Raw genomic sequence first — 23,295 nt, forward strand, 5'->3', positions numbered from 1 at the left:
TTCATATATTATTACAATAATAGAGATGTATCTTAGGTTTCATATATGTCTATTTGTTATACATGATCCTCTCATTTACAAGGTGAAGGTCTGATTTCCAACAGACGGAATCATTACACCGATTACCGAGTGTAAATATGTAATGTACACTATTATTCTGATTCGTTATGTTAAAAATACGATACTAGTTTGGTGAAATTGAGATTATGCTGTTATATTGATGCCTGCATTTACTTTTGCTTGTTTTATATTTCAGATCAGCAAATTCTAAAGCTTAGATGCACCTGAATTTGTTTCAAACTTATATTCATTTTTTTTCATTTTCACCGTCTAAGAATAAGTATAGTTAGTTATTTCTTGCATAATATACGTCTGATTCTATTTGTCCCTTGTTACAGATTGGGTTTAAAGTGGCGGACAAAGTTCCTAGTACAAGTGTCATCTTCCGCATACCATATGCGAAGTCAAAGCCATTTGTCGAAAGACAGGCATGTAAATCGCAAGTGTCGGAATTATTCATTTATGGGGTTGTTAGCCGCCAAACTCGGCATTTCAGGGACTATGAAGCTCGATGTTTGGCTTGATAGCCCAGGTAACTGTGTAACATTTGATAAAATGAATGATATAATTATTATTCGATTATTATAAATATTAATTTGATTTGTTGGGTTTAATATCACACCGACACAATTGCAGATCATGTGGCGACTTTCCAGGTTTTGATGGTGGAGGAAAGAAACTAGTGCCCCTACGGGATTACTAAATTAAAGTCGGACACCTGGGGTAGATGACAGACCGTTCGTGACCAGCAGATTGCTTCCTCACATGAATATTGTACGCTCTAATGAGATTCGAATCTCATCGAGGAGCAATTATTTTGAATCAGCGGCCTTAACTACTTCGACTCACGCAGAGTTCCGTACTTTATGTTAACAGTTCACACCGAGAATTTAGTTATAAAGAAATTGATACAATTCGCAAGAATAAAATTTTGTTCATTGAAGGCATCCATTACTTATCATTCTCAATTGTCTATGAATTTATAGTTCAATTTATGAAAATGGTTCTGGAAAAATGTCTCAGTCGTTTGAACATGTGAAATTTCACATTGTGTAACGTCCGTATAAGTGGCTTTTATATTGTTTCAGTAAAACTTCGGGCTGTAACTAGGACCATTGGACCAGTAACAAAGATACGGCATATAGAGTCCTATATGATTGGATCCTGTAATTATACAAATGTACAATTACAAATAATGTTTTATATGAGTTGCACTGTTAATCGAACAAAATTATATAAGTGACGGGGTGGCTTTTTAAAGCACTAAATGCGATTACATTCTTTACTTCCAAACAACATAGAAAATACTGTTTCTGCTGTAAAACAAAATACAGGTTATTTTAGAACACGAAAACTAACGATTGACATGTTGGAACACATATTTTACTTAAAAGACCTATTTAAAATAAAAATGAAAACAGGGGCCATACTTTACAAATCCACCCTATGACAAGCATTTGGACATAACACAAACTAACGCCACTGGCTAAAAGTACAACGATACCTTATCATATCTATTTTTGATACTTTTTAATTGAGATAAAGAACGTTATACAAAATCTGTGAAAACACATTAAGGAATATAATTCAAATTTTACCATGTTTAAGGCAGGAAAGCAATGTTTTAATATTTAAAGTTTGATTTGGATTGTGATAACAAACTAAAATCTATTACTATAAAAACAGAAAACTCTGATGAACACTTAATTGAACGATAAGTTCAAAAGTTTTTTTGTTGTTGTTTTTTTTTAATGTGACAAGCATACGCACATATATTTTTTTTACTTTTATTTGAATATTGTGGAGGCCTGACTACCCTAAAGGAACCAGCATGGGAGCCATCTCGTCTAGTCGCGTAATGGCGGATAGGTTTTTGAACACTTATTTTTCACTTGACATGGCCACAGAGGTTTAAATTAAAGATGTTTTTTGTTTAAATTTCTTTGACATTTTGGTAGAGAAAATGGGATAGAAGATTGTCGTATTTGGTTAAGTGAAAGTCAGTTTTAGAATAAGTAGTGCTACCAGGTCACAGCAGTGTGATTTTGATGTGATTTTACCAAAGAGCTATAAAAATAATATATTTGTATTTTATACTTCTTTGGATTTTACAGTAAGCAAATGTGACAAGAGAAATCTCTCTTAGAAGATACATGACCCCTAATGTTCTGTTCACTTTAGGTCAGTTTTATCATAATTCTTTAAAATGAGGCAAACATTTGTTCTCTGAAAAGGGTCTGGATCTAGTTATGTTTGGTAACCCTTTAAAAAATGTCAGTTTTATATATAAGGAATAATATTTACGTGTGTGTGACATTTGTTCCATGTGGTGTTCAACGGTATGAAATAAAACATAAAATGCACACTTTATGCAACTAATTATTTAAATTGAAAATCAACACCTGTGGTTAATTATAATAATAATAATAAATAATAATAATAATAATAATAATAATAATAATAATAATATTATTATAATTATTATTATTATTATTTTTATTCACTGCGGGAAAATCGATTTCTTTCAAAATATATTGCAAAATCTTCGTGGTCTAGTGCTTAATACCATTAAATTAACAAGTTTGGCATAACCGTTGATCAGCACTTTTTATTGAATTTAGCATGGGACACTTATATAGCAGTGGGTCCATGAACTTAACCGTTAAGACACCGCTCTCCTCGCATGGAACAATCAAAGGATCGTCATATCGGTTTATAAAAAGTCACTGAGGACATTATTTTATGATCCTGGGATCTGGTTTTATAAATGATAAAGTTATTGGATGTAATTCCAGTGAAATTGAACATTACATTATTACGACTTGACTCCTGCTTTGGGGGTAAGAGTGATGTTAGGTGCACGGTTAACCGGTTTAAAAAACTTAGTGGTGGTTTTTCCACTGACCGTTCCAAGGCGGTGCCCCACTGTGTTCCTTTAAGTTCGTTTTGTCCTTGTGTGTGTGTGTGTGTGTGTGTGTTGGTCGTGTGCGCATCCGCGTGCTGGGTTTACGTTTGGGGACGCTGCGTTTTTATAACATGGCTTTCCCTGTTGGAAATTCATCCTTGCTTTTTTTTCCTTCTTTAAAATTGCCTAGGAGCGTTTAGGTTTTTGACATACATTGTACTATTTCATGATACATAATTGTACTGAGTATTTCATCTGAAAAAAAAAAACACACACACACACTAAAAACATCCGCTAAGGTATAGAATTAAAGTAAGCGTACAATTTGTTCATATTTATATGACTTTATACAAATTGATAAAGCTGGATAAATTTTGTATTTAATGACCAGAGATAATCATACAATGTCAAATGCGTTGAATTTTGAAAATTGTATCAATTTGCTTCTGACTAGTCTATCTATAGAAGAAGAAATGTCTTCCTCTTGATGGTTTGATGGAAATAAACACAGATTAACAATAAGCCGGATGGATGTTGGCCTTTTCATTATCGTTCATAAACAGACTCATTTATACCGAATTTGCTATTACTTTGCTTGGTTATGGTCCTGGTTTTTAAATGATCTCTTTTATAAATTTAGTTTGAATACGTCTATGGCTTTTGATAGTCCAGTGGCTGACAACTACGTGTAGAATGCGTTGTATTTTTAAGTACAAGCTGCTTGTATAGTGATCCGATTTTCATTTTGATAATACTCTCACAGTCTTTAGTAAAAGCATGATACCATGTGATTATCTTCACAGTTTGCTCGACTTCCAGGTATCACGTGTCCATCTAGACCATCTAGACTAGACGTAGGTTCCATTATGCGTTACACAGGGCCACTTATACATTTAATAGAAAGTAGTAATGCAGATGTGAATTTCAAAGTGTTATGTGAGACAAATACTACAACTAAACCTACAGCAACATCGGACCCATCAAATACACAATCTGTGATCAGTTCAACACTGTCTTCTTTGAAAGCAGCACCAGGTAATATCTTGTACTAAATTATAAGTTGTAAAAAGGAGCTTAGTTTCACTTCTTTTTGATTACTACAAACGATTGTGAAAAGTTTCAAAATATTAAGGTACATGTAATGATATCATCGCAAACCATTTTGTTTTAATTTTGGACATTTATCTTTCTTGTTCGCGTTACGTCTAAAGTAAAGTTGGTTTTGAAAATTAACCTTATCATAATAAAATAGAATCGTAGTATATTTTGATATTTGATTTTCATACGTAATGTCTTTGTCTGCAAATAGTAATAAATTACTAAAGTAAAACAAATAAAAATGTTGCACAAAGCTACAATTTCAATGTGATGCCAAAACGTTGTAAAAATCGAATAACAGTCAAAACGGTGTGCAAGTGCAATTTTTGAATCAGAAAATGTTAGAACCTATCTATATTCTCTCAGAATTAGCCTAAAGCCATTGGCGTGGAAATGTGGAAGATGAACGCTACACAAAATGTTCATGGGATCGTCCACAACCCCGCAGTGTGGAACTGTTGAAAGAACTCTTCATAACAAAACGTTTTGGACTACAGATTTTTCGCCAAAATACCTTAGAATGCAAAAATGCATAAAATTAAAAACTGTATAACTAAGAGACATATATTACAAACTTCCTTTGACATATCATAGCAATGTATCGTAAATAAACAATAAAAAAAAAAAGAATTGCATTCCACAAGCTTCACTGTTTTCTAACAATTGCTCACCGTGATAATCAATGTGAAGTTTGTGTGTGATAAAAAAGCAAAATTACAGTGTCATGCATGTTCTTTAAATCTCGCGGAAGTACATGAAAACATGATTTACACCAGGGAAGTAAAATGAAGGAATAAGAAATTGTCGATATAATTCGCGAAAACTGAATAAATTCACAAATTCTGAAAGAGTTCTGATGGGTTGAATAGCTGGCAAAACACGTGATAATTGGTTGCGTTATCGCCAGTAAAATCTGCAGCTGCAAAATTGAAAGGAAACAACTCAAAATGAAAGCAAGGAGAATGAGTAAAACGTTATATTTCTAGAGCATTTCAGTATTTTATTATAAAAAGATGATAAATACTTATGTATTGTATCTCAGTTGTAGAAATGATTAAATAGTTCATTTTAAACATTAACTCGCTGCGATTTTATCACTCCAAGAAAGTGGGAGGAAGGGATCGCGGAGAGGATATATAAACATGGTAATGAACGGAATCATGTTTTAATATAAGAACAAAGGGTAGGGACGTAATAAATAAGAAGGCACCATTTCCTTGATATTTTTAATAAACTGAAAATAAGGCATGTTTTTTATAAAATAGGCCACCCAAAGCTAAATTTGCGGTTCTTGTGCCAGTGCACGTGGTCTAACAGCGTTGTCATTATCTCAAAATTAATAACGTAAATGTAAATTTCCCGGAAGCACAGGACACAAAATTATTATATACTGTCTGGATTTGTAAACCCGAAAATTAAAACAGCACAGTGCTGCTTTGTAAGTAAGAACAGTTAGGATGACTTAAGTCAGAATGCTACACAGAAGAGTTTGTTAATATGAAATTACTTTAAATATCTAGGTCTTATAATGATCCATTTTTGTCGAGAAAATGTTATCATTTTTGCACGAATGTCTAGCCACCATGTCACCACTGTCTTTTTAAGTAGTTAGGCCGTATTTAAGAACAGACCAACATTGATCAAAACTTCATCAAACATAACTTAGATGTAATGGCCGTCCTACATATCGTTAGATTTAACGAAGCCTACCATTTCAACCAGTATATTGCTATTTTAGGGGTCTTGTAATGATCGTTGATTTTGTCATTGTTAAATTAATAAAAATGAAATCACTTTTTGCTAATTCTTAGTCAAATATTTAACTGTTTCTAGATAACTTAATTGTCAGGAATTAGTGTGCCACAGATTTTGTTTAATTCATATGAATGTTAATAAAGAATTATTTTTAAGTGTCAAACTCCACAAATGTAATCAAACAAGCAGCAATAGCCGCGTGTCATTCTAATCAGTGCCAATATGGAGATATAACAACCTCAGATTTTAAATAAAATTGATTATAAATACGTAATTGCTCTCTCAGAGAATTGGCGGGCATTGTTTTTATTGAAATGCACCTAGCACAACTTTGGGCATGTCATTTAAATTGAGAAATCTAGAAAAAATAATAGCATTGAGAAAGAAGAGCTATGACGGGGATATTTCATAAATATTTCAATACTTACTTAACAATTTGGCTTTCAAGTCGTAAGTATTATATGTAATGTTAATTTTATTTCATATAACTTCTTAAAACATCTGTTATATATAAAAAAAATTAAACATCTTTGATATATACGAATGAATAAGAGAATCATGATTGTTCTATAAATTTACACAGTGAACAATAAGGTTATCATCATGTATACAAAGAGATATAACAACAGTCCAGACAAGCATTTTAAAACATCATTTACTGTGGAAAGCATTTTTCAAAAAATGTAGCAATACAACTTTGTTCTTTTGTGTGTCTTTAATATTAAGACGTATAAAATTAGCATGCATGCGCCATTTTTAATCCACAAATAAAAGTAGGCTGTGGATAGTTGTTCTTATATCTTTTCTCTAAAGGGGCAGTACATTTTAGTTTCAGTTACATCAGGAGGCTCGGACTGGCAGTTGTGCTTTGACAAATGTTACTACCTAACTAGTAAAATCAAGGTTACGTTCGAAGATCAGAAGGCAGTTTGTCAGTCAATGGGAAGCAGGCCTGTTGACTTTGGTTCAAAACAAGAACAAACTCTGGCGGCGGAGCTATCTACGTACCGGCTTGTCAAGTTTGATGGTCAGCCGTACTGGATAAATAAAAGAAGTAAGACACATTAGAATAAAAAATGGTCTGCTCGATTCTTTTACAAATCAATCGAAAAAAGTATGGATGTCTCTTTTGCTCGCCAGATAAGACGTATCAATTGTAAATCTGAAATGTAATAGTTAACGATATCTTCCACCATTGTTTCAGTATTATAATACTGAAAAAAAAACAAGGTAGTGCACTCGTAATGACAATCGGGAAATTACGTATTTTTCCGTACGTGATTTCGGCATTCTTCGGTCAACGCGGAAAGGTATGTGCACGTTAAACTTCATTTTGTCTGAAGAATGAAGAACTGCCTAACGAGAATAGGTTGTCACACGGAAATAAAAAGGAATAACAACTTTATATTGCACTTTGTGTTGTTCACATAAATTCAGTATAATCTTCGTTTTCGCTGTTTCATTTTAGATTATGCACAACCTCTACGAAACTCGATTTAAAAAAAAAGATAGAATCAGATTGAAAATAGAAAATTATTTATGTCGTACTAAGCCGTTATTTTTCACAATTAAATAATTATATACCATCTTTAATAGATACACAGTCTCACAGAACAACTTTTTTCTGAAACCACAGTACATTTTGTTTTATGTATTTTATGTATGTCACTTTCAGACACTGTAAACAATACTGGTATACCGTCCTGTAGAACAATCACGTTTTCTGGAAACGGTATTCATCTGGAACAAGATGTGTCATGCTCGGCGTTATCACATCCGTTCTGTGAGAACGACATATCGTTTTGTCAGTCTTCGAGGAAAAATAACACATTAACGCATGGTGAGCTTCTTAATACATTTACCAGTGCCGTCGCACACTTTAACAATCAAGGGTTCAATTTCCAAAAGATATATACGCAGATAAAAACACCAACGCTTACGAGTTTTTTTTCCATTCTTACGGCAATATCATTCTGAAGATTAAATATACTGTCAAAAATAAAAATAACTGAATGTGTTATAACAGCGTCGTGTCAGATTCAAATCTGGGGTTCACTTTGAATAGAGGCAGCTATCTTAAAAACTAAGCATACGGACCTAAAAAGTTTATTTAGCCACATGATAGAAAAAGAAAAAAATCTTCATAATCTACGTTGTTCTTTAGACTCTTCATTGTAGATTTTTTCAACATGCAAAAATGTAATAAAAGTTGTATGTTCCCCAATATCATATACTTCCACTATGAATAAAATTGTGAAAAAAATCCCTTTAAAGCATAGAAGCCAACTAAGTAACATGAAAGCAGACTCGGTTTGACTGAATCTGTTCAGGAGTGGGAATTAAGTATGCAACACCCCTTCTTGCCTGAGATTTTAGCCAGTCTAGAAAATCAAGCTCATTGTCTTATATATTAGCTGATTTTTATAAGTATATTTCTGATATTTCAGAAACTTTAATTCAACAATGATTCGAACATGCAAGACTACCTTAAATTTTCAACTGTGAAATTGTACGATACCTACTTGTTGCGTTGTTTACAGCATTGACATTCTGATACCTATGCTTGACTTTGCATGTATGTTTAGCTCAACACAGCAGAGTGTCTTGACGCTAGTTTCAGAGCTTAGATCATCCGGGAATTATATATATCATTTCAATACGGTTATATGTGGGTCTTTAAACACATTACCAGTGTGTCCAATAGCGAGTTGGCCTTGTTAAGAAAAGCTTACACGTCATCCATTTTCTTTTTTTTTCACTGATTCCAACTTGTGTTCAGTATGCTATGTACAGTATGTTTCTTTTTAACCCTTAGCCTACTCGCGGCAAGTAATTCTGCCTTTGCGACCAGAACAGACAAAGATCAGCCTGCATATCCGTGCAGGCTGATCATGGTCTGCACTGTTCGCCATTCAGTCAGTATCTTTTTGGTAAAAATCCCTTTTAACCCATATTGAAAGATGGACAAGTTCATTATAGAAATTTAGCAGGAGTCAGGTTTGTAGTGTTAGCGGTGAATAGTTAAAAACACGTATTATTTATCCTGCACGCTGCCGTTTGTTTTGAAATACTGTGTTTGGTAAGCACATGTCTGTGAGCAAACCCGAAAGCTTAAACGATAACGTGCATTTATAACTTTTTATGTATTTTCATGCATTTTCTCCACATACTCCACAATTGAGTGAAATAGGTAGGTATCCATTCCTGTATCATATGTTCTGTCATAATTGTTTCGCTTTTTTACAGATTGGGTGAAAGTCGGACAAAGCAACTATTACCATTTGTCATACTCCACTCACACATATTGCGACGCAAAGACCTTCTGTCAGAAAGTATTGCATGGTAAAATAGCAAGTGTCGGAAATCATTCATTTATGGGGTTGTTAGCCATCAAACTTGGCATTTCAGGGACAACGAAGCTCGATGTTTGGCTTGATAGCTCTGGTAATTTCTATCAAAGATATTTCATTTATTGTAAAATGCATAGAAATATTTTATCTTCTGTGAATATGCACGTTGTAGTAGTAGTAAGAAACAACATATAGGACTCACAAAGTGCTGTCTCTTAATATAACTGGTCTGTTTGTACAAAATAATTATGTTCTTTAAGCACACAACAAAGAATTGAAAAAAATATAGTCTCATAATACAAGTGGGCGCCAAATAGACTTGGTATCACAAAGACGTTTATCTGTATATTTATGACGTCTTCAGTTCAATTTGCTTTATATGTAACAGCGTTTTTTATGAAATGTAACTTTATTTTGTAAGATCCAGACACAGACTGTACATGGGTAGAAGTTAGATCTTTTTGAATTTTAAAGACATATTGGATAATGACAATGTATTTTCACTATGCGAAATTCGGACCAAAAAAAATGATTTTAGAAATTTTATTAACTTTTCCCATGGAAATGTTGCTTTTATGATAAAGGTAAGATATCCTGAACGTACAATGATAATCAATTCATACATAAAGACACAACCCAATTTTTAGACTTGAAAAACGGCTGCAGTTTTTAATAAAACCGGTTTTGACAATAATTAAAAATTGATAATGTTATTTTGAGATTAAAAACTTCGTATTTATCGGGTCTTAAGAATCAGTGGTATTACCTTATATATGAAGAAAAAGCAAAGGCTAACCTTATTACGGAAAAGGTAGATCAACCAGTGCTATTCATATTGTATTTTTTTTTTCTAAATGTTCAAGCAGACATGTGCATTTGTAGTGAAATTAAGGCATAGAGCATTACAGTTTAAAACATTTGAGAAAACGATTAATATGTTTATTTTTAAAGCAAAATTAACCTAAATATCGATAAATAATGTATAACAGTTCAACTATAAATTCCATATACTGGACTGTAAAAGCATCTTGAATAAACATTTACTGAATGCGCTGCAGTTGTATATAGGTTTTACTATTATACTGTTGCATCCCTTCGTCACCGAAATTACTTCTTAACCTGCCGAAGCAAACGTATAGTATAATAAGATGCTGAAAGCACTATTGCATATTTATCTGAGGGGAGATGGTTCTTTTCTAAATTTCCAGTCACAACAAATTTTACATTTTACAATTTACAAAACACGAAGTTTTGGCGCCCTTTATTTATCGCCGATTAAACAGATGAATTTGTCGTGTCGTCGCGCTCTAAACGTCGAATTTCTGCGTAGAATGTGTCATGTCTTCGTGTTTTCGCCCTGCCAACACGCCAACACAAAATGGCAGAAAAAAGCTACCATAGTTATGCACGTAAAGTTTTAAAGTGATACAATCCGCTACATGAAACTAACCTGATCTTTTCTCGTACCTTTATTTCCCAAAATGTCTGAACGCCTATTTACAAAGTTATTTGAAGTTATAAGACCAAGTGCCAGCAAACCAATATTTGGTCTGATACTTTTGTTTTCATTAGTTGAGACAAAACTACTGCTAGTATTGTATCTCTCTATAAAAGAGCTAAACACATTCACATATTACCCTAATTGTGTTGATGAGACTTTTGTCAATTGCTAGGTAACTCGTGCCCGTCTGGATCTGGCTTAGGTAATGTAATGCGATACACAGGACCGTTGGTACATCTGATAGAAATGAGGAATACATCAGAAAACTTCAGAGTGTTGTGTGAGACAAATACTATCACAAATTCGACACAGATAACAAGTTCCTTACAAACAACAATTACAACTAGAACTACAAAACCGATAAGACATTCAACAACGCATTTAGCAACAGTAAAGTCTAGCACTTCAACTCGTATTCCACAGACATATACAGTATCTCCGTCTACACAATCAGGGGTTCCACAAACGACACAGTATCAATCGTCATCGACAACACGACTGCAATCAGCGCTGGTATCACGACAAGCGACATCAGCAAAACGACCACAATCGATATCAACAACCCCACAACAGTTGGCTTTGACAATTACACAGCAAGAGGCATCAGCCACGCTAAAACAATCGACAACGACAACACTTCTACAATCGGCATCGACAGCTGATCATCAAGCGACATCGACAACACAAGCACAGCCACAAGTGGAATCGTCGACAAGAATACAAACAACATCCACAACAGGATTACAAGCGGTATCGATAACACGAATACAAGCAGCGTCCACGACAAAATCATCAGCGGCATCAACAACATCGCAACACGCGACGAAACCAGCTGCTATGTCTTCAGTGCCTCGACATAGGGAGGCTAAGAAACTTGCAGTATCAAGAACATCAGGTATCATCAACTATATATCTGTTTTCACATAGGATCATTTACCAAACATTTTGTATAACCGTATCAAATTTTGAACAAAATCCATAAATCTACACCTTTGTTTAAGTTAAATAATCAGTTTTTATTCATCAATTTTTATATTCTCCCGAATCTCATTTAGATCCAGAATGGCTTAAAGTTAGTCTGAATGAATATTTCATTAACTACAAGAGCAGCACATACCGACAAAGCGGACATATTTCAACAAACTACTTCAAAATTTTACCTAATTCTAATGCAGACTCGTTCTGGATTGGCGGTAAGTTAGCTTAATTATTTTTTTAAAATGGTAAAAATACTGTTCGTAATTTAAATCCGTACTGAACTAATAGGATATCCATATCCGTATCATGCCAGCGATTGGACTTATTACATTATCATACTTGAACTTGTTAATAAACTGTTCTTTTTCTCGGATGATAATAGAAACTCAAAGTAGGTGAAGATGTATATCAAAATGGATATTATAACAGTACTATGATTTGAGATATATTTGGCTTTATACAAAGACGGATCACTTTCAGCGACTGAACGTTAAATTCGAAACAGTGTGGTTGGGGAAACTCTTCTAGTCTAGTCTGGAATACATATGCATGTTGCATACGAATTCTTCCTGAAATGTGTACTCCAATTTGTTGAATAATAAAAAATTGCGATTTTTACTTTAGGATGGTTCACTTATAAAGTTTGTAATTCTGGTAACATCCATTTTTAAGAAATCTACATTTCTTGAGATAATATTGCTCGTCGAGTTTCCTTTGATAACTTGAAATTCGTTTGAAATATTTAATGTTAAGTGACTGATTAAAATTTGTATTCAGTGTATATCTCTATATGTTTGCCTGAAGATACCGTGTGACAAAAAGAGCATATATCTAAGTACCACCGATAATTAACCCTTCTCATCATGTATTTATTGTAGCTCATACGGTTCGAGATGAAGAACCCAGTGATACAGGAATTACATACATACCGTATAAGAATGAACCCGTCCGCTTCTCGTTGACGAAAGAACAGGTACAGGGTATGTGGAAGGAATTACGACAACAACGAAATGCAAATAAAAACGCCAAAAGCCCTTAAAGGGAAAGGAATGTTGTTAGCAACAAGGAACAAAATGGCGAATTTATGGAATTTCTAGATACATATTTAAAGTGTATTTACTTATTTCTGTAAAATAATTTCTCTATTTTTTCTAGCTAAAATGAAAAAAAAATATTATGTTTTACACCTTACATTCAAGAAACATATGAAGTTAATATATATTTAAAAGGTAATTTGCTAAATAAAGAATTCAGTAGTGTGTAAATGATGTCATAAACACAGTAAAATGGCATGAACAATCTTTGAAGAGGGTCACCAAAGAACATTTCAGTGAAACATTTTATGAAATCTGGCCAAGATTTCTGACAAGAAGATTTCAGTTGTTTTCCTTTCCGTTGTCAGAATGTCTGCTTTGAACAACTAGTAGGACTATCCATGCTAAGTTTCATCGCCTTTTATAAATTATAGTTGTTCTACAGAAATGATGAAGTCGACGGACGGACGACGAAGGGTGGGCACGCCTTGAGCACTTTGTACTCTGCTTTGAGCATTTCATGTTCTGGTGTATAGAAAGTTTAATTTCACTTGAATGGTTGAGTGCACAATGTTGAATGTTCTGATGTAGAAGGGCATAACTAAAAAAAAATCAAACATGAAAGTCCTGAAAATGTGCGCATGCCCAATTCACTGTAATGATGTTTACCAAGTGTCATTTCAATTGGATAGAAACTGTAGGATGGAGCTGAGTGCTTAAAGTTCATAGGAATGAAAAAATAGGGAGACGGACGGACTGATGGACGGATAGTTCAAACATTATGTGCCACTCGGGCGATAGACACAGGATGCATAAACGTACCAATGATAAATTGATGTACAAATGTACTGTTATATTTCTGTATTACTCAAAATGTCTTTAAACATGCATTTCACATATGAACGGGTGTTTATCCTGGCAGTTGACGTCACCCCACTCGTACTTGACGTCACTGTATTGCAGCAGAAGACAATTCTGGACGTTCCCGACGTTGTTTGGCTGCCCGATATGCCAGTTTGTGTAGTTTACTGGATACGGGTAGCCCGTGTCAGTCCAGACGAACTTGCCTTCATCCCTCTCATCCGTACCGCTCGTATACCAACCGGAAGTTCCCATTGACGTGTAAACTGTAATATACCGATTTCATATTGAATTTCAGCACGAACAAACATCGTTTGGAAGAAGAAAATTTTAACATGTTCTGGGGTTATCACAAGAAAATGTTTTACAAAGACGCAAATCTCTACATATAACGAAAATATTTATATTCATGTTTGAGTATTTTCATAGGTCGCATATAATCCACTACTGTCAATTTTACTACAAAAAAGTTAAAACCCAGCTACAGAGTCCGCTGCTGTTTGTTGTCATAAGAAAGCACTTGCGCGACAAGGCTTTGTTTGATAGCGCATTTTTGATTTAGCAATTGGCGCCTTATTTTACTCGACACCTCAATATGTTATGGCAATCCATAAAAATAGTACTTTAATCAAAATTTTCACGTCTTTTGTAAAGATTGCAAAACAATAGCCGAACTATGTTCGCAAATAATACACGCAGGTATGTATACTAAATACTTTCTGTTGTTGGATTTTTTATGCAACCCGTCTATAATATTTTTTTCGTTACAGCTTCTTTTTGTTGTGGACCTACTTTGCTATGCATGGCTCTATGGCTGTGTTTGGAGTGCTCTGTGCTTCGGGAAATATAACCTTACCTTTTATCTTTTTTTAAATCAAGGATGACTTTGGAAAGGTAGCTCTAATGAGCTTACCTCATGGGCATGTATTTTAACTACAGCTACATGTAGGAATATATTCGACTATTATATAACTTTACTTCCTTTATTGAATTTATATACTTTTGTGTGTTTCAATTATATAGTCATATTACCAGATATTATATTAACCTTGGTCACCTACTGCACTATTAGCATAGCACAACTGTTTCATTGGTCGTATTTAATTCATATGATAATTGCACTTTCAGCAATAATTCGTAACATTGCAAAACAAAGCTTTTGGCCGATTTCTATCAGCTTTACTTTATACCGTATTTTACCTGAGTCACTTTGTATAGTGTCCAAGAGGAAGTTTTGTTCCTTTTGGGAGTTTACACTCACTAAATGAGCGTTCGGTGCCTCAGCTTTGCATATCTTCACTGCCTCAGACCATGTTCTTGGTGTCACATGAAACGTGTAGCAGGAGGTAACATTGTCTATTGTCGTTTTTCGGGAGCCAGCAGGACAGTTTGGTACGTCTATAAAATAGAAAGGCATGTAAAACAACGAGAAGTATCGAATAAAAAATATGTTTTAAGAACGCAGCTCCAAGAATACGTAATCCTTAAGCAGTTATTTGTAGAAATGTACATGATATATTCACATGAAATAGATAAAAATGTAAAACATACACACTTCGAAAACAACACAAACAAATAAACTAACACAATAACAGACATTGCTTTTGAACATTTAATGGCATTAAAACTTACTTATTGTGTAACTTGATCCTCACTCTTCAGCTCAACGTTAGACTAAAGTTTAGGTACAGAAAACGAACATATGCGCACGCATTCATTGTCTTTACAGAAGACAGAATGTCTTGCCAGAAGTCGAAAGATGGTAAAAGTAATGTAAACGTGGTCCTGGCATGCAGCAACCAATGACCTACGTACCTATTCTTAACAAATGACTCATGAAATATTTTAAAAACCGAAAAAAATGTTTGGCAGACCTTTCGTATAATCGGGCTTAAAAAGCAGGTAGACATTAGGATAACAGTTATAATATATTTGTAGAAGTGCAAGAATTTGAATAAGCTATCAACCGTGCGTTAAACGTGCGTTATTAGTTAGTATATGTAATTTAGGAACCCTATATTTGTTGAATAGTTTATTTTGATTATCATCTTTGCGATTATATGAGTGAAGTTACTGGTAATCAAATCCTTTTCATAAGAATGACTCAATGTGTAGACTTAAGTGCTATTTAGTCTGTTGATGATGATATTATTAACCACTCATTGTCTGTTTGAACTGAAACATACCTAGAATACTTATTTACTCAGATGTTTTATTGATAATTTAGTAAATTTTATTTATCAACAGTAAACCTTGTCAGTTAATACCGACAACTTTTCAGGAATAACCTTTTGTATAATAAAAATCACTCGAAACCAGTGACATGCTAGCAGAACTGTAACTCCGCGGGTGTTACTTACAATACCCGATATTTTATCATGTTTTTTCATGACGCTAGTAGAAACAGAAGCACCGCTTTTAAAACACTTCTTAAATCCTAGGATAACAGCGAGAGTTTTTCATTTCATAATAAAAATAATACAGAACAAAATCAGGCAATTAGCTGAAAAACGGCAGGATTTAGGTCGGTAAACTTTACATTACCTGAACATGACGTGTTGTAAATATAGACGTCATCAAATGCAGTGTAACCTTGCATGAAATGATTGTTGTGGTGGGAGTTGTACGAGTACGAATAATACGAGTTTGTGTTCCCTTCTATTACAATCTGAAACAAATATAATACGATTATTACATACTCGTTTCTATTACCCGTTAAGTTACACTGGAACCGGAAACGTCAATATTTTTCCATACACTGACGCCTGAATTTCATATCGGGTGCGTGACGTAATTCAGTGTGTGTTGTTGCACTATTTTCTCTATTTAGTTCAGTATTGTAAATCCTATTCAGGCTATTGAACATATTTATGATATTTACATAATATTTATACGTGTAGATGCGTATGTAATAAAAAGGTTATTATCTTTGCATCGGGAAAGTTGCACTCGTTCTTCAGCGGAAGAATATTGCGCTCCTAAAGTCGCGCAATATTTCCGCTGAAGAACTCGTGCATATTTCCCGATACAAAGCTAATAACCTATAAATATGAAATATGTTGAGGTATCAAACAACATACGCCTCGGTAGCTTAGTAGCTGGGTCAAATTAGACACGTGAACAAGAAACGTAGAGACTCAACGAAAACCAGGTTTTCAAACTTTTCATCAGGCCCCAGGTTCTGTTTAAAAAAGATCATGTGCTAGAATACATATTTGACTGCCTCCAGTCATGCCATTTAGAAGTAGATGAGTCAGTGCCATATATTATTCCTGACTTACGTCATTAGTTTGACCTTGAACCTATTGAAGAGTAAGACCTAGACCATGGTTTGAACTGGGGCCTGTTCATTCCACATTATAAAAGGTACACTAGACCAACGCTTTAGCTTACTGCACTACAGTGGAACTTTCAAACTATGCAGATTAATCAAGTTATTCAGCAGAAACAATTTTCTGATATTGTTAATAACAGTTACTTGACCCGAGTGACCTCCAAATAAATTCCCAACCTCTGTATTTGATAAAAACTACTTAAACACAAAGTTGACATTAGGTGTACCTAACCTAAAAATATTGAACATTAACCAATTTTCTATTTTTAGAAATATAACCCCAAAGTACAATCAAAAGCCAGTTCTTTAAATGCTGTGCATCACGTTTTGTGGCAATAAGTCAACCCTAATTAAAGTTATCTACTGGAAACCATCTATTTGATGATAACAGTGAAAAAATCTTTTTTAGTATCTGTGACTTTGACCTTGAGACTAGTAAAATGACCTTTTTATTACAGAAAGTTAGGTCGTGACTGGAATTTGAACCGTTCCATCTTTTCCACAGCATAAAAGATTTTTTTTAATCCAACGCTCTTGACCACTGAGTCACAGAGGAACTTTCAAACCCTGCAGATCAATTAAGTTATTGCATTCATAACTAAAGTTATTGAGCGGAAACTATTTTTCTATTGTAGTTACACTGACCTTACCCTGACACGAGGGACCCAAAACCTTTGTGTTTGATAAAAGCTATCTACACACAAAATTTGCCGATAATAGGTGTACTAAAAATAACGATATTGCGTGGGAGCCATTTTTTCTATTTTTAGTTACAGTGACCCTAAATATCATCCAAAGATAACTCTTTAGATAAGCTTGCTGTACACCAAGTTTGGTAACATTAAGTAAATCCATAAGAAAATTACAAACCGGAAACTACCTTCTTGATGATCAAAGTGAGAAAAAGAGCTATTTTCAGTAACTGTGACATTGACCTTGACACAATGGCATTAAAATGACTTTTATCACAAAAAGTAAGGCACTCGGTGGGATTTCAACAGCTACCCATCCGTTCCACAACACAAAAGATAGCCCTGGCCGAATGCTCTAGACCACAGCGCCGCGATATGCACATTAAATCAGTTATACTGACCTTGAATCCGACCACACTGACCTCATATGCAATCCTAGCCTTGGTTTCCCTACAAGCTATTTATATGCCAAGTTTAATTTCAATCCATCTTTCAAAACTTAAGTTTTTGAGCGGAAGCCGTTTTTTCTCTATTTTAGTTAGTGACTTTGACCTTGATTCCACTTACCTCAAATTCAGTCTCAACCTTGGTCTCAACACAAGCTACCTATAGGGCAAGTTTCATTTCAATTCCAAACTAAGGTTACGGAAGAAGGGATACCCTGACCATCCATCCATCCATCCGCCTTACGACATCGTCAATCTTATAACAAGTTTTTCAACTTTGAAAAAACTGATTAAAAATGGTACTACTTGGCACCTTACATTAAAAGGATAGTACCAGGACTCGTCAGCCAGGTGTCAGTATAATGTGACTAGGTGGTTTATATGTCACATGTCTATGGCGTGATATTCCGGTGAGACAACACTATAAGACTGAGCATTGCGCTCATTGTTACAAGTAGAAACCGTAGTTAATATGACTGACAAATTGTTGAAAAGACGCTAAAACTGTACATACATAAACAAATTGTGAATATACATTTCACGGGACAGCTGTTCAGCCGTCATATTTTACATTGCCAGTAAATGCCAAGTAATACATTTAGCATCCTACAATGTTTGGTTCATTAAAATAATTATGTGCATACAACGAATATTTCAGAGAAACGAAAGATCGTAAATCAGCTCCTACTATTAAAAAGTATTAACTCTTGAATTACAGTCTCATTAATGGGTGCTATACACTTGACACGTTATACCCTACATCCAAGGATATCTGACCTGACTAAACTCAAACCGCATACCATGCATATACATTAAAATGTTGAGTGGTGTATTCAGTCAGGTGCTCTTATTTGCTTTCACTTTGTAGGTTGAACGATATATTTAGAGTCAAGTGAAATCTTACTTGCTTTACTTTGAAAGGTCGACACGCATATTGAGTCGAGTGAAATCGTATTTGCTTCGCCATGAAAGGTCAATCGATATCTTATTTGCCTTACCTTAAAAGGCTGAGCGGTATATTCTGAGTCAAGTGAAATCTGAGCCATGTGCCAGTACTGGTCCTCTGCACCCGTCTTTTCATACACAGGGTACCCATCGCCTCCACCAACCTGGATGCCATTATGCAGTTTTGATTATCGTAGAACAAGGTCAACGAAGCAAACAAAGTATTTCTAGACCATATATTCACTGCGGAAACTTTTGCATACCTGTATGGCACGCCATTAAGCAAGCTGTGTTTTGTAACAGAATGTTATTTAAAATTGAAAATGCATGTAATGGACGGCCTTGACATGCATATTGGTTAAATCTATAAATATGTAAAGTTTTTATGCGAAGTATCCGAACAATGTTTTGAAAAGCTAAAATAAAAACAAAATTCTGTGTGGGTTTTAATACTTATACCGGCTTCAAACATTTTGCTGTCTCTCAGGTACTGTATTCAATTCATATCAAACGCTAATGAATATTATTAAAACAACCTTGACGGAAAGTTAAAGATGAACAATTTCATAAAGAAATTGAGGCGGAATATATACCTGTGCATACACACGGAGCCTTCCTATGTCAGTACCAAACATTGTGTACCAAAACCGTACGCAGTACTGGTGTGCTGATGGGAGTGTTGGCGAGATTATTCGTGCATAGCGGTAAGGATGTGACGACGAGGACGAGGACGAGGAATAAGCAGGCTTTTGACTTGGATCAATAAACATATAATGCCCTACGAATAATAAAAATGATGGGGTCATTATATGCTTACACAATAAACAAGGAATGTAACTGCATTTTAATGATTAAATAAACTTGCTGATTAATTTCTGAGAATAAAAATAATATGGACACTCAGCCGAGGAATACACATGATTTGTCATGGCCGCACTACGTGCTGAATACAAGCCGCACAAAGGAACGAATGATAAGATTGATTGAAGGAAATGACTGAAAAAATAATGCAAAAATGATACTGAATAAATGATAATAAAACATCTGTCAAGGGCGCGATAAGTAAGCTTTTATTTACATAGATCAAAATGAGTGTTATTATTTCCCAAAATTATTCAAAATAACGACATCTTTGAAAGTCTAGTGAATGGATTTGACAAGCGTAGGCATTTCATGCAAATCATTAGGAATAACAGTGGGTTAAAAATAACAAAAATACAAAAAAAAACACCGCCAGAGTGGGTTAAACAGGGAACGACGAATAGGCGAACTTGAAAAGGCAGACTCTCAAACAGTCTCGCAGAAGGAAGTCAGCCTTTAAGGTTTCAAAACTGGTAGAGTAATCTTTACCACGTAACAACAGTGCTTAAATCACATAATCAGATATAATAGTTCTGATAGCAAGGTTAAATGGGGCATAAGAAAAGTACGTATGTATGTATACACGATTTATATACACATGTATATATAAAAATACATGGACAATGTACACTATCTTCGACAACAAAACAAACAAATAAACGAAGACAGTGGACAACCGTCTTAAAAAAGTATCTGGGAAGTCAAACCTCAAGCTTAACACACACCATATTCCGAGGTTAGACGGCAGTGTATTAAAAATAAAATCTGTTTAATGTATCGTGCAACGTTGTTAGACTTTTATTTAGATTTGTATTTAGAAATCAATATTATAACGGTCTTCTACATTTCTAAACAAAATTTTCATCCCCATCATTTTTAACAATGTTCAGCCTTTACTTATACAGCCAGATGGTAACCCTCAACATCAGTTTACTGCTTGGGGGGACTATCTCACAGGTTTTTTAAAAAAAGAAGTATGATCTTTTTTGTAAGGGCAACTGGGTATTACCATCAGTCATTGCACATATGAGGACATAAAATGAATGAATTAAGTTGCGCGGTTCCCTCAAGCAAAACACTTGTATACAATGCAGTAAAACCTTTTTGGCACAAAGAGTCACATTTGATGTGAGAGTCTTTAGCAAATAACAGATATAATAGGTAAGACATTTTATTTCAATTAATGGCCTACTTTTTGTAGTCATCGCTGAAAATTTTAGTGGATAAAATTTTCATAAATTATTACATAGCACCTAAAAGCATAATATCTTAATATTGCATTGGCCGCTTTTTTATTTCACGCAATTGTTTAAGGACAATATTACCGTTTGGCGCCCCGAACGTGTGATCTTCTTTTGGTCCCGAGTACACGTCTTGTCTGCCAGTACCAATCTGCCAGCACTCTTGGTCCGATTGTTTACATGTGGCCAAAGTATAGTTGCAGTAATGGCCATCCTCAAACCCGCAGTAGTGGGTCACGAAATTACCGTATAAAACTAACGTAAATTATAGTTATATTTAAAAACGTATTGAAGATGAACTGGAAAATTAAGTTGCAGAGTCAAATTCTTCGCTACACAAATCATAGAATAGTGACGAAAACATAGATGGTATCTAGAGAATATTGGAATCATATCGTTAAAACAATGGTGCATACTGTATTTGTTTACATTTGACAAAATTTTCGTTTGCGTTTTTAAAAATAAAACTGGAAATAGGTTACTAGTACTTGTATGTATTTTACCCGGAGAAGTGGATTTTTGTCCGTCTACTCCGTTCAATGAAATTTTGCATGTAGTTAGTTGGTCATTTGTGTTCCTCAGCTCTTTCCTGACACGTTCAAGTTCTTTATTCAAAGATGCCACGGTATTGGCCAGTTCAACCTGCGTGAACGAACACAAATAATCAGGACGGAATACATTAATATGTGTTTCGACGCAAGTAACCATCTGACGTAAAATCGATAAATATTTAGAATCCACATTAAACAAAAATGGCAATGCCTTGATGCAGAATATAACGATTTAATAGCATTTCATACATGAAGAATTGAAATTTTACTTACAGTAGAAACTTTCTGATTTATGTACCCCTTGCTGAGAAAAATCCAAAATTCAATAAAAATAGATAATAGCAGCTATTCTGATTTGGATTTATCACAGAACAATGTACATAAATCAGTAAGGTTTGTGTTCTCTTTAAAGAGATAAGTACTCTAGCAGGATCAATTGTATAACTGACAATGTGTTGAATAAAGTTACTAAATAAGAATAATAAGGCTAGTTTAACAATACCAATACCTGACTTTTATTCATCAATAATTGATGGTTAGCAAGTTGAGCACTGATATTGTGGTTATCTGCAAGCAGCGCTGCTACTTCAGATTCCTTCATACCAAGTTTCTGTTGTGTAACGTTCAACTGACCAGCCAGAGAGTTAAAGTTTTGCTGAAGTGTATTCATGGTCGACCAGAGTGACTGCATGTTGGAATTCAAGCTCTCAACATCTTTACATGAACAAGCCTACATTTGAAAAGAAGAGAAAAAGGGTACATTTATAAATGGAGATAATTTATAATCACCAACCTTACCATAAATTTCATAGAAATTGTAAAGGCACGTTTTTGCATAGCCGTGAGTTTGGAATGTTTCATCTTTTATCGAAAATAGAAATTTGGTACATAAATACGTATAACGTATGGTATACATTAGAAACCAACAAACGATAATACAAATAGGGAGTGAGTTAGGCTAGCACGCCTTTTTATTCATTTTCAATCCCTCTGCTGTACACTGAATATCTTTAAATAATAAAAAACATAACGTTATTACTGAAAACTTATTGCTGATCAGCTTCATTCAACACAACATTATCATAAATTTACAAACATACATTGACTAAACAAATATGTTTTATATACTTTGCGTCTGTGAAGTTTCGTATATCACCGATACATTTGAAATAAGACTGATATTACAGTTTTTGCTGTGATCTAAACATGTCTAGTCTAGATCACTCTATTGTGAAAGTTTTAGTGACCAGTTCTCCTGTAGTGTAACTTTTTATAAACGACACAGAATTGAAGTATAATGCACGTGAGGTCAACAGCAACAACATACTAAGACATTGGTTTACAAGGAGAACATTCTATATTCGAAAAATTTACCTGGAATCCAGGTGATGATGTACTTGAACCATCCGAAGTAGCACGTTTACCCGCAGCATCACATTGACTCTCGTGGCCAAGTTTTACGTTATATATACATTGACCGTTAGAAAAACTACAACCAGGGTCAAATGTCTGCACGGACAATCGGCACAGGCACAGTAACAAGAGAAACACGCCTAACATATTTCAACAAACGCTCAAAAACAAATGCACTATCAAAAACAAGCGTACACTATTTGGAACAGGTCAACGATTCTCACTGATAAGGAACTTTTCACTCTAAAATTCAGGACATTATCTAAACAT

The 23,295-nt window shown here is 34.4% G+C and overlaps 2 protein-coding genes across 3 annotated transcripts; one reads left to right on the top strand and one right to left on the bottom strand.

Annotated features, from left to right (window-relative positions):
- The first annotated feature begins 507 nt into the window (after positions 1-507).
- LOC123529654 (uncharacterized) lies at positions 508-13,502 on the top strand. 2 transcript variants are annotated; one of them, XM_053521487.1, is made up of 8 exons: positions 508-592; positions 3,785-4,000; positions 6,648-6,872; positions 7,494-7,658; positions 9,065-9,262; positions 10,842-11,564; positions 11,725-11,862; positions 12,526-13,502. In XM_053521487.1, the coding sequence occupies exons 1-8, from the start codon at positions 523-525 to the stop codon at positions 12,684-12,686; spliced, it is 1,896 nt and encodes a 631-aa protein (XP_053377462.1). In that variant the 5' UTR covers positions 508-522; the 3' UTR covers positions 12,687-13,502. The 2 variants fall into 2 exon arrangements, with proteins under 2 accessions (XP_053377462.1, XP_045166011.2); XM_045310076.2 differs by lacking the exons at positions 508-592; positions 3,785-4,000 and adding an exon at positions 6,112-6,268.
- Positions 13,503-13,513: 11 nt separating this feature from the next.
- LOC123530440 (MAM and LDL-receptor class A domain-containing protein 2-like) lies at positions 13,514-23,221 on the bottom strand. Its single transcript, XM_053521488.1, has 9 exons — positions 22,987-23,221; positions 22,121-22,342; positions 21,565-21,703; positions 21,146-21,316; positions 19,553-19,737; positions 19,013-19,123; positions 16,087-16,210; positions 14,743-14,940; positions 13,514-13,808 (listed from the first exon to the last, which is right to left on the bottom strand). The coding sequence occupies exons 1-9, from the start codon at positions 23,170-23,172 to the stop codon at positions 13,561-13,563; spliced, it is 1,584 nt and encodes a 527-aa protein (XP_053377463.1). The 5' UTR covers positions 23,173-23,221; the 3' UTR covers positions 13,514-13,560.
- Between the last annotated feature and the right edge of the window lie 74 nt (positions 23,222-23,295).

Source organism: Mercenaria mercenaria, chromosome 13, assembly GCF_021730395.1.
Source record: "Mercenaria mercenaria strain notata chromosome 13, MADL_Memer_1, whole genome shotgun sequence".
In the NCBI taxonomy this organism is placed as follows: Eukaryota; Metazoa; Mollusca; class Bivalvia; order Venerida; family Veneridae; genus Mercenaria; species Mercenaria mercenaria.